Source organism: Poecile atricapillus, chromosome 1 (genome assembly GCF_030490865.1).
Source record: "Poecile atricapillus isolate bPoeAtr1 chromosome 1, bPoeAtr1.hap1, whole genome shotgun sequence".
Lineage (NCBI taxonomy): Eukaryota > Metazoa > Chordata > Aves > Passeriformes > Paridae > Poecile > Poecile atricapillus.
The window spans coordinates 119,123,778-119,139,167 of record NC_081249.1 but is presented as its reverse complement, the minus strand read 5'-3'; the positions used below and the strand labels follow the sequence as shown (position 1 = coordinate 119,139,167).

At 44.2% G+C, this 15,390-nt stretch overlaps 1 protein-coding gene across 17 annotated transcripts in view; it reads right to left on the bottom strand.

The window, feature by feature from the left end:
* MICAL2 (microtubule associated monooxygenase, calponin and LIM domain containing 2) overlaps positions 1-15,390 on the bottom strand; it is a 73,670-nt gene that overhangs the window by 6,519 nt on the left and 51,761 nt on the right. For 13 of the 17 annotated variants that reach the window (XR_009277991.1, XR_009277989.1, XR_009277995.1 and 10 more), the window contains exons 13-22: positions 14,552-14,751; positions 14,006-14,118; positions 11,074-11,145; positions 10,343-10,492; positions 9,112-9,216; positions 7,671-7,889; positions 7,364-7,465; positions 6,643-6,771; positions 1,392-1,490; positions 929-1,009 (exon numbers count right to left, since the gene is read on the bottom strand). Coding sequence is in view for 13 of the 17 variants with exons in the window: in XM_058842751.1 (XP_058698734.1) it covers positions 929-1,009; positions 1,392-1,490; positions 6,643-6,771; positions 7,364-7,465; positions 7,671-7,889; positions 9,112-9,216; positions 10,343-10,492; positions 11,074-11,145; positions 14,006-14,118; positions 14,552-14,751 (1,270 nt within the window). In the remaining 4 variants the exon portion in view is untranslated. The remainder of the gene's footprint in view (positions 1-928; positions 1,010-1,391; positions 1,491-6,642; positions 6,772-7,363; positions 7,466-7,670; positions 7,890-9,111; positions 9,217-10,342; positions 10,493-11,073; positions 11,146-14,005; positions 14,119-14,551; positions 14,752-15,390) is intronic. The other 4 variants (XM_058842719.1, XM_058842729.1, XM_058842763.1 and 1 more) reach the window with 4 other exon arrangements.

The following is a 15,390-nucleotide window of genomic DNA, read 5'->3' as shown; positions in this document are numbered from 1 at the left end:
GCAGACCTGCATCTGCAGCCAAGCAAAAAAACACCCTGAAGACTCAGTTCAGACACACTCTGGAGAAAAATGCAGGCTTGTGCTTTAAGGTCCAGGAGGAGAAGCAGACAGTCTTCAACACTGTTGTCTGAACCACCCTTCCCATCGCCACAGCCGTGTCCCCCCGAGACCACAGCCCAACCTGGGGCTTGCTTAGCTTCAAAATTCACTTTGTTCCCCGCCACACACGTTCAGAACATTTTTAAGGCATTCAAAACAACCCCTATTAACAACGTGAAACTATTTTGAAGGTTTGTTGAATTTAGGCTGGTAATTAACATTCTTTAATTGCCACAGATCTCATCCCCTATAGATATACATGCAAAAGGTGCAGGAAAGTGAACTAGAAATTGATTAGATGCCCCTGGGCTTCCCTTTCCTCATCAGAGGCAGGTATGAGGACGTTATTTGCACGGCTGTATTAGGGCTGGTTACAGGTGAAGAGTGCTGTACCTGCCACATCCATCACCACCTCCCTCCCTTCCACCATCCCTCCTGCCACAGGAGAGGTACCACACGTGGCACGGAGGAGGAAAAGCCCAAGCACACAGTCCACACAACTCATCTTCCACTTGCCAGCAAAAGGCAGCCCTGGAAACATTTTTTAATGTGAAGTAGAACTCACAGTTGTCATCGTCACGTAGTCTTGTGCTTAAAAGTTGAGAATTCTGTTCCAGATCTGCCATCAGAAACCCATTTTGCTCTGATGGATCATTTTAGAGTGTGAATCTTCCCAAACAAACAACCATGCAAATGGCAAACCACACAGATGTGTTTTTAAAAGCACGGTGTTAATAGATCAGACAGTTAGAGTGAAGCTGAGTTTAGTGCTGGCTGGTGAGTGAAGTGTCATCACCACAACACAACACCTTATTTGGCTTCCCAGTACCTGACAGCTCTGAGCAGTGGAGGCAGCAGATGGAGAGTGAGGAATGGGGCAAGAACCTGCAGCTCTGTCCAGAGACCGCTTCTGAATTCAACACAGAACAGTGTCAGAGTGGAGAAACAGCCCTCCCCAAAAGGAGGCTCAGGTGATTCAGCACCCCAGTGTTAAAAATAACTGCACAAAACTTTCCTTAGAAGCCACCCTGAGTAATTGTCTTCTGTTACTAATTCTACAGTAATTACATTTAATAAAAGCCTCCTGAAGTTTGAATTCACACAGTCAAGTAACAGAAATATACACAGAAGACGTGGTGAGCAACATTGCTGTGCCAATGTGCACTTGATTCTTTAGTCAGTGTTAGACCTTTCAAAAGGCTTCAAGTTCTCCACAACTGGGGCCTTAAGTCAGGATGGCATTTTGGGAACACCTCTCTTAACTTACTGCTTCTTTGTGGGTTTGGTCTTACCAGTTCAAGCTGTGGCTTGGGCCTGTGATCATTCACATACAGATTTACAAGAACTTCAGCCACAGCTCCAATTGCCCGGGAGACCTTTCCTACAGTTGTCTAACCAGGAAAGGGGAGAAGATGAAGAATAGAAAGAAGAGCTTTAGTTACCCTTGAAAGAGAATTTAAAGACAAAAAAGGACAAGAATGATTTGGACACATGCAAACATGGATCCAGGGAGGGAGGAGAAAGAGCAGAGGGCAAGTCCAGCAGAGCACAAGCACGTTCATGCGTGACCAGCGTGGTCCAGCTGGGGCCACAGAAGGCTTCTGTGCAGCCCACAGACTTTTCCCTGAGGATGACTGAGAAGTTCTTGATGGCAGCAATGCTTCTCCTCAAGGCTTTCTGCTGTGTCCATGAAAGGCTGAGCTGGGAGCCAGTGCCTGGCTATCTGAGCTGGACATTCTGGCATTTAAAAACCCCTATTGTTCCCTTCCCCTTCTCTGGGACTCGGTTGTTACATTTCAGAACAGGGGTGGGATCAAACTCCACATTAACACTCCCCAAACTGTGACATTTCAGGGAACATTCCATGAAAATGCGCAAGCCAAGGCCCACACAGAAACGCTTTGTTGGTGCTCACAGGGCAACCATTCGCCCTCTCTCCAGTGACTCACGGGAACGCCAGGGAAAGCTGCAGAAACCACGCTCGTGAGAGGGCAACACCTTCAATCTGCTTCAGCAGGCTGCTGAGCCATGGAAGCCACGCTGATTTTGAGCACAGGCATCCATCAGGGCTGCCAGGAGCCAGCAGCTGCTGGGGCTGTGGCTCCACAGAGCAGAGACAGGACACCAGCAGAGGGGAAGGGGGAGTGGGCACCAAGGTCCCAGTGCAGGCAGCAGGAACTGTGCCCCAGGAGAAATACAGCCACAACTTCACACATTTACAGAAATATTTCCTACCCTAAATCACATTTCCTGCAGTGATTGGGATCTGGGATTTCCAGTCAGGGTAAGGTCCCACAGCCCCTCTGGCAGCAAACACAGCAAGGGCTGTCCTGGTTCTGGTACTCTGCAAAGCCAGGCATCACTTCTTCCATGGGAACAGACCCATGATATCCTATCTAACACTCCACTGCCCCTCACAGAGCACAAATCTCAAGGAACTCCCCTCTTCTCAGTGAAATGATTTTCAATTCCTGCTAATTGAAGGCTTTAAAGTACCAGAAAGTTACCATAAAGTAAGGAGAAAAAAATATATATAAAAATGCAATGGTATTTGGAAGACTTTATAACAATTTTAAAGCACCTTCTATCAAGTATATATTCATAAGTTTATACTTAGAATGCACTGTGGGTGTGTTTTCAAAAATTATTATGGATAAAAAAATTCAAGGGAACATGTCCAACCCTTTACAGCTCCCCTTATCTTTTGAGAGTTATCTCATAATTCACTTGATGTCCAGACAGGTACAAAATGTTCACATTAAGACTACAAAGGGACTTTGTCCCATTTAAGGCACAAATTTCTGTCCTGTTTGGTTTTGTTTAAAAAAAAAGACTTTAAAATATTATTCAATATCTGGACAACTTGTGGGTAACAACTGCAAACTAAACTGCTAATTAGATACCACAATGCTGTCCCAAGTGGCACAGCAAATTAAAAACCACAAGAAGTGCTACTTGCTCCTACAGCCAAACTACCTTCCTTTGATTTCTTTAAGAACATGGAACAAAAAAATTTTCCTCTCCAAATTCTGCACCTCTGAATATTCTGAGCAATTTCTAGGCTATGTACAAGTTCTTGTCCACAAGATCGAAGGCAAAAGAAAGTGTTCAAAGTCAGTTGAGGCAGAAAGTTTTCCTTGAACTGGAGAAACACTGGAGCAATCAGTTAAATAACAAGGCTGTGCTTAAAGTGCAAGTAGTTGAATTTCAGGAAAAGTATCCTTGAGCCTGAACTACACCTTGAAATTCATCAGGTTGGCTGATTTCTGTTCTCCACCCATTGGGACAATCTATGTCAATATTAAAGCAGTCAAAGCAAGAAAATTGTATGTTTACAGACACTTAAAAAATGTTATTAAAAGGAAATGTTCCTGCAATGAATGCAAATTCACATTCCAGATAAAAGCAAATGGGATTTCAATTTAATTCAGCAACAATGCCCTTAAAAACCATGCCTGAACTTTTGGTCAGGCCTGACTTGGTCAGGCAAGAGATGTTTGCTGTACATCCCTTCCACCAGAACTATTCTGGTCTGTTCAAGTGCCACACAGTCACCAAGCAGAAACATCAGGGCAGGATGAGGATCCACCAGGGCAGCCCCAAGAGCACCTGCCACCCTCAGAGACAGCAGTGTCAGAGTCTGTGATTTCCTCAGCCTGTTGAGCTGTCAGTGGCACGCTGCTTTTCAGCAGGTTCACCAGGGTGGTTATTAGCATGGGAAGAGAAAGCTGCCTTCTGAATTTCCCTGTGTTGTTATTCAGGCCAAGCAAGCCTCTGAAGCGTTCTCATAAAACAAAGGAAATATGCTCTCTGCCTCCAAAAGCATACAATGCTTTCCCTTTGTTCTTTCATATCCTTAATGATTTTCCTGGTCTTATTTTGCTTGGAGGGTGATTTATTTACTTTTGGGACAAGCTGCTGCGTATATTTTCCCTCTGAGATAAACAACACTTGAGTAATAAGTTACTGTGTGTAGGAAACACCCCAGCCCTGCTTACTGCAGGTAATTAGAGTCACGTCACTGAAGGGAAGTCCTTGGTCCAAGCTCTGCAGGGAGCAAATGGATTTGAAAAACTTCCCAGTTCTTACCACACACTGTGTGGGTTCACTCATGCAAAGCTCAGATGATGAACAGAGCTTTCTGAAGGTCAATCCAGCCTTGAGCACACAACAGGAATAAGCAAAGCCCAGCCTGTAATGTAACACATGCTAACTCCTAATTCTAGCCATGGGAATTTTGACAGCTGACTGAAGCTAGAAGGTACTTTTGATTATTATTGGCATATTGCACACACAAGGTAATTCTTATTAAGTTGTAATGACTGTGTGTCTTGAAAGAAACAATACAGTCCCACAGCCTTCTTTTCAAGTGTTCCCTGCAGGACTCAGACTTAATAACAACTTTCTGTAATTAGACAGTATGATTTCATAGGCACCCTTTTCAATATCTCTGTCCCCATAACTAGTACTGCTCCAAGGAAAACTCAGCAGGTGCAATGGATTGTCACGTCTGGTAAGAACCTCAGAACTCACCTGAAATTAAAATGACATCAGCAGCTATTTAAAACCATGGCAGGGTGCTGATATTTACAGGTCATATGTCACGAAGCCTTACAGAACTCCAAACACTTCTATTACCTTCTGGCTTTCTGCCAGGGAAAGAGCAGGAACACTGGCAGCAACACACAGCAGCTCTTCCTGCTGGTTTATCAATCCCAAACCACTTTCTGGTACTGAACTCTAGGCTTGGCTCATGGTAATTCTCAGAACAGAGACTAGAAATAGAAATTCTGAGACCCATAACTCCCCCCAGGATAGCACAGACACGGGCAGCTCCTGGTACACATTCACAGCAGAGAGCTCCAAACATATTGTTGAGCAGCACTTGAAAATGCACACTGTGCCTCTGAAATGTGGTTGAATTTTTATTTCCACAGCAATGCACATTTAGTCAGTGAGTTTTAGAGCAGGGTAACATTTTCATTTTCTGAAACATGTGCCATCTGTAAGGATAAAAGACAGGGACAACAATCTGCCCATGAAAGGGCAGGGACAGATTCTGTTACGACATCTTCCCCTGACAGGAACAGTAAAAGTTCACCTGAATTTGAAACACCAGGATGCTGTTTAAAATGCTCTAAAATGCACCACATCTACACCTGTGAACTGCACAGTGCACAAGAGGCCCTGAGCCTGTACAGCACGTGGGGCTGTGTGTGCAGGCATCGAGATCTGCCCCAGTGTAAATGCAGTCCTGCTTAACCAGCCAAATATTCACCCAGTGAGAGGAACACGTATTTACTGTGCTGCTGACAGAACGAGATTTTCTTGCTTCAGCTGAGCCTCATCCTGCCTGGAGCTCTGTAGAGAGAACTTTGCAACTGAAGTAAACTCAGCCTGAGTGAAACCAAGTCACAACAAACTATTGCCACACCATTCAAACACAATGGCAAACTAATAAAGGCTGTCAGTGCAATTTAAACAAAATGCAGTTTTTGAAACATCCAAAAAGAAAAGAGTGCTCAATACAAAGGTTCTCTAAGAAGAGATGTTAAAATCCCAATTAAATTATTGCTCACAGAGTTTCCATATGATTAAAAGTCCAGTTTTCATACTCTAAAGGGCTTTTCAGATAGCTTGGGTTTGGGTTTTATTTCTTTATTCTCTTTGCAGAGTCACAATAGTCCTCCAAATCAAATGAACATCAGCCCCCAATCTTCTGGAAACCATGACTTAGCTTAAAGCCCAGCACATGCTATACCTCTTAGGTCAGAAAAAGTAAGAGGTAAATCCAGGCAAAGGCATTCCTGTGAAGCTGAAGGGAATTAGGGGATTACTGCTGAGCTTGCAGTGTCCTTGAAGGGCCGTGTCCCCTGTGTTTCCCTGGGGACTGGGAGCCAGGCACTCAGAGCAGCACAGCCCATCACCAGCAGCCCCAGCCAGAGCTGAGAGACTCTGCCCCAAGAGTCAGAGTATGGATGTTCCCTCTCCACAGGGCCTGCTGCTGCTGCAAAGGACTCTACTCTAGCCATTCACATGCAGAAGCAAGTTTAAAGCACAAATAATTAAACAAACAATAATAAAATGTCTGTATTGGTGAATGCCCATACCAAGGTTAAAATAACTGGCATTGTGCAGGTTTTCCCCTGCAGACCAGACAGATATTCTTATGAAAAGAAACATAAATGCCACCCAAGAAAACCAACCAACCCCACAACATCCAGTTTGCTTTACAATATGAAGCTTTCTTCAGCATGCCTGTGGTATCATCCAACAGCAGATCATTTAAAATAAGCAGCAATGCAGAATTTTCAGAATTGAGCTAAAAAAATGTTAACCCCTTGCTTTGTTCTTCAGCTTTTACCTGAGCCATTTCTGATGGTGACATTTCTCTTACAAACATGCAGAACTAACAGCAGTAAAAAAGGAGACTTTGATTTAAATGTGAGTTACAACCTATACAACAGGTCTGCTGGCAGCACCTTCCATCCAAGCCATTTGTACAAGTTTGGGTTTTACATGAAAAATCTCTGAATAGAGTACCTGTTGAGAAGAAACAGCAGAGGAAGCAGAACCAACAGATGATGAAGCAGCAGCAGCTGAATGATGAGGTGGAGGGCAAGAGGGAGTTGGGGGCTGAGAATGGGGTAAGCCTTTAGTAGGTAGCTTATTCTGTGTAGAGCAGAAACAGGAGAGTTATCCAAGAGACAGTGACATCAACACAGGTTAAGTTCAGTCATGCATCAAAAAAACCAGAAAGGTTTCAACAATGACAGTTCTACTCTTCTCACTACCTCTGCACAGTAAGGGCCCACAGAAATCATCATGGTAAATGGTATTACTGTACTGGGTTTTTAATAGAAATGTTCCCAGTGGGCACACAGCAAGGTAAGACAGTGCTGGGAGAAAGCACAGTGAAACCCAGGGAAATCCAGAGTGCACCAAGCAGCACTGCTCAGCAGCTGATTACAGCCTGTGAGCCAGCAGCGTGTGCTGAAGCACAAGACATAGCTTATTTGAGCACATTTCTCTCCTGCTAAGGCATTCTGATTAGCTTTGGGATTCAGATTGTTTTATCTCAATTGAACTATGCAATAATATTCAAACAACACTTTTACTAGTTTCAGTGGAATCCACGTTACTTTTCAGATCCACACAGAATCAAAGGAAGTTAAAACCAAAACCACTGCAATTTTTTTCCCTTCATGAATTCTTATACACCTTCCAGTGCATCAGTTCTTCAGGTGCAAAACTTAAAATTCACCTTTGGAAACTCCACGTATCCAAACATTGAGGCGAGATGTGCTGCTTTCTCTTTAATGTTCTTTTTATGGAATTCCCTATTTGCTATGGTCTGAGCTCTTTTCTGCAGGGACAGCCAGGGAAGGACAGCCAAGAAAAGAAAGAGAGAGATTTCAGTTAAAACCACATCCATCAACAGAACATAGAAGTTTGTAGAAAGACTTAATACAACCTACAGTCAACAGAGAACAAGCCAGCAAAGCCAGCAAAACCACAGCACACAGATTATCACAGTAAAGAGACAGAAAGGAAAAGAAGTTGCTTGTCACCTGTTTCATTTTTTCCTCCAGGTGCTGAAGACGCTCAAGCACTCCAGAAAGTACAAATGCAGCAGAACAGGCAGATGCGAGATTTTCAGAGGTTTCTGCCAGACTGGGCTGGGGATCTGTTCTGTGCACAGTCTTTGCTCTCCTGGCCATTTGATCAGAACCATTTAAAGACTGTTTGGGTTCCCTGACCTCGTGTTCACTCCTAGCTACCACCTGAAACTGGGAAACACTGAAGTGAACAAAACTCTGCTTTCTGCACTAGCATGCAGCACATGCAGCTTTAAGGAGGCGTCCGAAAGCGCGGCACAGTCATGCACATATAGAGAGGAATAAAATCTTCTCACATCACTCCTTGCACACTTTCTACTGCCCTTCTGCTGCTTCTGAAATGAACCATGCACTGGAATGAGTCAGTCCCACACAACCTGTGCAGGCCTGGACACCCTTCTCTGAGTTTGGGAGCTTTTGTGAGTAACTTCAGACAGCAGTGCAGAACTCCTTCTCCTAGGGTTCACAGCAAAGGTTCTGGGTTGGGCTTTTTTAGCATCACATCAGCCTGAAACTAAGCTTATAATCAAATTATATTAATGAGGATTTCAACAGTAGTTCTTGCCCTAGCTCTAGATCTACTCTGACCTAAATCAGTGTATATAATGTATTTCAGATTTAAGGCATTTTCTGAGGAGTTCAGAACACATCTCTGAATTTGAATTTTCATATTAAATAATTTCTAACCTGCAGATTTCAACACACAATACAGATCTCATTACCCTGCAGACTGCTCTTGAAGTGCCACTACAGGATGTTTGCTTCAATCTAAAACTCTGATGTAAAGTGAGTATCAATACTGTTTGAGACGAGACTGCCTTTAGTGAAAGTACTAAGAGAAGAATTTAGACATTGTCAAAATTTTTTCCCCATATATGTGATGCTACGAAAGAGCTTTCAGCAGAAATTCTTATCACAAGTTCTACTTGTAGAAATAAAACACCTGGGCATCAATATCAGCTTTTCAATGCTCAAGCTTTTATCTTAGACATTTTTGCCAGGTTCCTCTCTTAGCTTCATGATTACAATAGCCCAAAGCATCGAGTACATGCACAATTTTTGGGTACTGCTGTAGTTTTCTCACATATTAAATGTAGCTGTGTAATTGCACTCACACAATTTGGAGCCTAGATGTGGTAACAGAGAAATCAGCATTTGTGTTTTCAGGGTATTTCCCCATTCTCAGAGAGCTCTCTCATCTGGCAAAGCAGGTGTAAAATAACCTCAAAACTTCTAAGGTGGCTTTCACAATTCTCAGCTAAAGGTGTGTGTGTGTGCACTCTGCAGATTGCACCCCAAGGCTGCTCTGTAAGCTGTGGAGCTCTGCAGTGACAGCTCCCTGCAGAAAGAGAGATGCTGTGCTTGCCAGGTGTCACCCACAGCAGATTCCTACCTGCCTTTTGGCTTGAGGTGGAAGAAGGCTGGCATCCACAGGCTTAGCGAAGCGAGGATTAACAGGAGGCTCAGAGGAGAGCAGGGCTGCTCTATCTGTCAGCTCCTTGTAAAGCATTTGGAAAATTGCAGAGATAGAGTGAAGGAGAGAAAGAAAAGGAAGACAGTAAATAGGCTTCAAAGAATTTTTGAGGCAGAAAGAAATAAAAGAAATAAAAGCTGCTTTTAAAGATGCGTTACTATGAAGATTACCAACACATTTTGCAGATTTTTGCCACCCACCCATTATATGATCAACTTCTACAATCAAAGATATACTTAAAGCCAAACACATTCTCTTTTTAAGAGACTTTATGATCAAAATAACTTCCTTCAGCGTGGCCAAGGAAACCTCTGGCCACTTACCACACACAGAAAGCATTAACAAGTAGCCAGGTAGCATGCAAACAACTTTGGTTCAAGGACAGAGAAAGCCAGCGGACATCTACAAAGCCTACTCTACTCGAGGACCTCAATATTTAAACAAACAAATGGATACAAGGATGAAGAATTAAGGAAGCCACCACCTTTGTCAAAACATCCACACCTTGCTCATCCTTCCTTCAGATCTTTCAGGTGACAGATCCAAACTCTGCTGATTCCATCAATTCCTGGCTGAAGTGTGATTGTGAGCTTCTCCCCCCTCCCCTGGCAGCATGGGACTGTTTTTACACCACCTCTAGCCACACTAACAACAAATCATGGAAAAGATGTGCCATGCACAAATGTGTTCCACTCTGCCTACTTTTGGAATGGAAATGCAGCCAGACATATCTTGCAAAAGATCAGGTTTCTTTTAACACTTCCTAGATTTCCCATAAAGACAGACTCCACAGGACATGCAGTGTCCTTTATTTGAAAAATAAAGGTGACAACAGGCCTTCTGCAATACTGTGTGCAGCCAGCTTAGACTTCCAAATAACACAAACTCCACAGGCTGACTTCTGTGAGATTTCTAGACACCATAACACACACCAACACGTTACATTTATACACATCAGTCGATCTGTATGAGCTGTTATTTGTTTACCAAGTACTGAGGGAAATAATTTTCATTTGCATCAAGTATTAAAGAAGACAACCCACTTCAAACACCTAACAGACCCCTGTCATCCCTTGGAAATCCACATCAGTTCCACAAGGAGGGACCATGGTTTCATTTCAGAGATGATTCACGTTCATGTAGGACCTACCTGTCTCCGCAGAATTGTATTTGAAGTGTTCTCCTCAAACTTTGCCAGCAGCTGAGTTGCCATTGATTTGACTTTGTTCTGGTTCATTCCTTCTCTGCCATCACTCTGTTCCTTCCCATTGTTTGTCTCCTGGCTTGGACAGCCTGAAGTCTGCAAGGAAACAACAAACAGTGTTTTTCTTAGGTTTCCTACAACACTCATGAAGGGAGAGCAGGAGAGAGATAACATCCTTATCAGCAAAGGGTGAAAGGAAATACAGTCTGCAGTGTAATAAAATGACATGTTTAGCATGCAAAAGTCACCAAGAAGTATTTTCATGGGTCCCAGAGTACAGTAAAAGGGAACATTAATCAGTGCTGCTATTCATAAAGCAGTCACAAAGGTGACCAATTAGAGAAGGGCTAGAAACAAAGCTGCAATGCAAACTCCTCAAATAAAAAACTGTCCAAATAGCTGAGTTAGGGAAAGGAAAAGAACCCAAATATCTTAAATGTTCTTGTGTCAGAACAAAAACTAGTGCAATTTAATTCATGCTCTACTCCCTGTCAAATTAATATAAATTAATTTAGCTCTTCTTTAGTGCACGCCACAGTAAATTCAAGGTTTTAGGGGAGAGGGTTTTTTCCTGCCAAGCTCCAAAGGCCAAAGCTTGTCCCCCCAACTCCCACTGCTTCCTCAGCTCTGGTGCCCATCAAGGAGCTGGACACGGGTGGGCACCACCCAACACCAACCTGCTCAAAGACACCGAAGAGTCCTTTCCGACGCCTTTTGTTCGTCTCGTTTTCTTCTGTCTTCCCTTCAGCCTGAAAGGGCAAAGCCAGAACAAGCTCCATGGGTTACTGAAGCAGTTCCCAGGTTCACCCCAGCAGCTGCTCCCAGGATAAGAAGTTCCAGCCCCAGGCAGGTGAGCTCTGGGCTCACACAGGTGAGCAGTGCCAGGAGCCTGGCTGACCCCCAGCCCAGCAGGATTGCTCCTGGTGCAGGTATCAGGGCAGCCCCAGGGAGAGAGATGCTTGCACCCTGTGCTGAACACAGACCCTAAACTTGGCACTTCACCTTGCCCTCCTCCACTGCTGAGGAGTTCATCATTCGTAAACACACCCTTGAAGAAAAAGGTTTCACAGCATCAGTTGTTCTGTGAGTTTGCAGCTAGACTGCACCATTTTCCAGAGAAGTAACAAAATCCAGAAACCCCTCTCTCTTTCACTATAACCCCCAAATCTCTCTTAACCCATCTGTCTGCATGAATTCAGATCATGAGTTCAGATCATGAATTCATGGCACAGTTATAGTTCATTTTTTGAGCAATTACTGGCTGCCTGAAAGGTCAGGCTCCCTCACAAGGTTCACCTCCCTGACTCTGGCTCAACATTACAATACTTAAGCAACCAAATTGCTTCTTTTGTGCAAGAGCCACACATATATTTCATTATTTTACTCAACTAGAGATTACACAAATCAGTAATACTTCATACTCAGTCTGCACAAAGTTGAAAAGCAGTCAATGCTTGGAAATTTTTATCATTTCTTATAACAATCATTCCTGAATGTTTGATACAGTGATAAATTATGAACAATAAACTACATTCCACTTACTTGCATTTTCCCATGCTGTAACTTAGTGCCTGCTCAGTCAACTTAAAAAGCCCCAAAAAGGAATAAAGACAGAAAGATCAAAGAATGCAGGCTTCCTTTTCACACACAGACTGTTTGTAATAAATCATTATGCAGTGAGGATGAGTAAGGACGAGTAATCCCAAACAACTTGTGGGCAAAGAAAGAATCAGATGACAATATTTCAATTACTTTGCTTTGCTTGCCTGTCTGTGGAGCAGCAGCTGAGTATAACCCAGCTCTGCAGTACCCAGAGAGGGTGAACACAGAACAGCTCAATGTACTCTGCATAATCACCTGGGCCACAGGAAAGCAGATTTTGCCAGAGTGAAGGAGCAAGCAAGATGCCAGCTCTGAGAAACCTGACATGAAGGATTCTGGTTAAAGACAAAGCAATGACTCGGAAAGGGCTGGGCCCTGCATTGTGTAAATACCTCCATTCATTTATTAGTCTGGAGCACAGGAAATCTCAGTTCCTCTGCAGCCAGAATGGAAAACATGATGCAGCTGAGCACAGGCTGCCAGAACAGCCACAGCCAGCCCAGCTCCAGCCCCACTGCCTGGTCTGTCCAGCCTGTGCCCAGACAGGGACCCCTCCTGCAGCCCAGTCCCAGCACAAAGCACCTGCCAAGGAAAGCTCAGCTGGCAGCACTCTGCTCTCCTACAGCCTGCATGGAACATCTGCTGTTTGTACACCTGGATAATGCTCAGCACCACCTTCTACCCTGAAACTGAAGCCACAGCCAAACCCTGAACCCAAGCAGCTGCTTTCCAAGGAGCTTCATTTCCCAGCTGGTTTTGGCACTGCCAAGCCTGTCCTAACCCACAGCCCATCCATGACAGGGCTGCAAAACCTGGCACAAAATGCCTCGTTTCCCAAGCTGATTTGGGAAATAACACTTCCAGTTCTCATTTCCAACGAGCCCCTACAGTGTGAAACCAGAGGGGCCCTGCAGGCAAATCACCTCGTGCTCTCATGCACTGCCAAGAGCTCCAGCTCCTGCTATGACAGAAGGCTTGTTTCAGGACAGGAGGTTAATCAGAGGCTCTATGGCTCAGTAATGGAAAGCTCTCCCCACTGCTAAAAGTCTATTTGCTTCTGCAAACAACTCATTGAAAAACAATGTTGTGGTCATGATAGAGGTTTTCCTTCTGAAGAAGTCACCCACAAGAAAAAGCAAAGTTTATTCTTCCTTTTGGTTTCTCACTGCTTGGCCATCTGGGAACCATGTCACTTTGTTTTGTGGATACGTGGGTGGCACGAAAAAACTATTTCCAAACAAGGATATTTGAAGTTACTGAACAGTTGACTGTCCACAGGTTTTGAAAAAGCATTTGTGGATGGAAAATATTCAAGACAAAAGTCAGTGTAGGAAGCATCTGGAAATTCTGGAGTAATTCTTCAGGTGAAAAATAAACAGAAATCACACTTCTACAAGATAAGAGAGCAACAAATTTAAAAAGCAGTGTATTAAAATACTGAGAAATGCAGTAGATGTGTACATGTGCTAACTCAGGCCTCTGCAAAGCTTCAAGGCTCTGCATGTCCTTAATCACAGCATGTATGGGCATGGATGTTTTTATAATACAGGGACATAACAGGGCCTGTCAGCAAGTTGTCATTAATAAGTGACCAAGTGAGAAAAGTACATGGGCATGACTGAGAGATTGTTATCCCAGAGCTGCTGATCAACCTGCCCACTGTTTGCCACCATTGCAGGCTTCTTCTGCAAGAGCTGGAAAGGTTCCCTTCAGAACCCTGCCAGCATCCATAAACTGTGCAAATCACTGCTTTTTTCAGAAAGCAGCACTCCCTCCCAGTCAATAAACAGTCTGGCACAGCACTGATTATCTGAGCTGGTATATAGTAGAATGGCTGGATATCCAACTCCAGGAATACACAGCTACAGGACTCTTTCTCTTACAAGCAGAAATAGCTCAAAACTAGAGCAGGGTATATATAAATCTCTTATTTCTGAGCCTGAAAGTTTATTTTCATCTTTTCAGGAAAGAAAAGATTCATAGGGCAAGTCTTGCTTCACAACTCACCTTTGGTACTCGTTTTCTTGGTAAAGTTAAATTGATATAATTATTAAAGATGAAATTCGATGATTTCGGTGATCCAAGATCATTATTTTCTCCATTTTGCTTCTCATCAGCATCTGTTGAAAAAAAAAACAAAAAACTGCTCAGGATATTTACTTAGATTTGTTTTTAAATTATTCTGCCTAAAGCTGAGTTCTGGTAGCAATTATATATAAGAAGTAAATACACACATATATATAAATATAAATATATCTATATATCTATAAAAGTGAATATATATATATATATAAGTAAATACACACAGTGTAGGGTGGCTTTTTAAAAGAGAAAACCACAAGCACGAATGTGCTGTGTGCAGTCATCCCTGCCAGGGAATCACACCAACCTGATACATGACCTTGGTGATGTCAAGCAGTGGTTGCCCAGCTGCTCCTACTCCCTGAATCCACCAAGAACCCACCCAACCTTGGTCTCCCATCCCATTTTTTCCCCTTTCCTGGGCTGGGAGGTTGTTCCCGGCCCAGGAGGAGCAGAGTGATGGAGCCTCACCCACAGCACGCAGCGGGGCGCCCCGGAACAGCTCATAGAACTTGGACAGGTACAGCACCATGCTCAGCTTGTCGGGCTCCCCAGCCCAGCCCAGCTCCTTGCCCGTGGTCACCGGGGGGATGCCGAACTCCTGCTCGGCCACGTCGAACGCCAGCTGGTTGTTCCTCACCACGTCCTCCTCGTTCAGGGAGTCAAAGTCTCTGTGGGGACAGCACAGCGGCATCACTGCCCCCTGCTCCCTCTGGGGACACACAGCACCCCCTGCTCTGTTTGGGGACACACAGCACCCCCTGCTCTGTTTGGGGACACACAGCACCCCCTGCTCCCTCTGGGGACACACAGCACCCCCTGCTCCCTCTGGGGACACAGGGTCCATCTTGGGTCCATCTTGGGTGGATCCTCAGCCAGGCTCTTGCCCTGCCCAAGCTGCATCCTTTGAAGGGTTTTGATTAAATCCCCACTTTATTCCTTTAACTGTGTCCAGCCCCTGTTCCATGGAGCCTCTCTGGGCATCAGAGCAGCACCAGGAATGAGGGCATGGGCACCTCACTGGGTCAGAGCTACAGAGTCCACACAGTGCCAAAGGCAAGAGCTGCACACAAATCCCATTATTACAATTACTGGCTTGGCCAGAAATGCACTTTAAAAGCTTTTTCACTGAACTGGACCTTGATGTAGTCCCGTAAGAAAAGATCCTCTTATTTATGGAGAGATGCAATTCTTCCTCAGAAGTGCTAAGGAACTTTTTCCTTCTCCAAACACAGCTGAACCACTACAGACTTCATCTGTTAGCAACAGATTACTTAGGTTCAATTAGTGCTATAAATCATCAAAGCCAG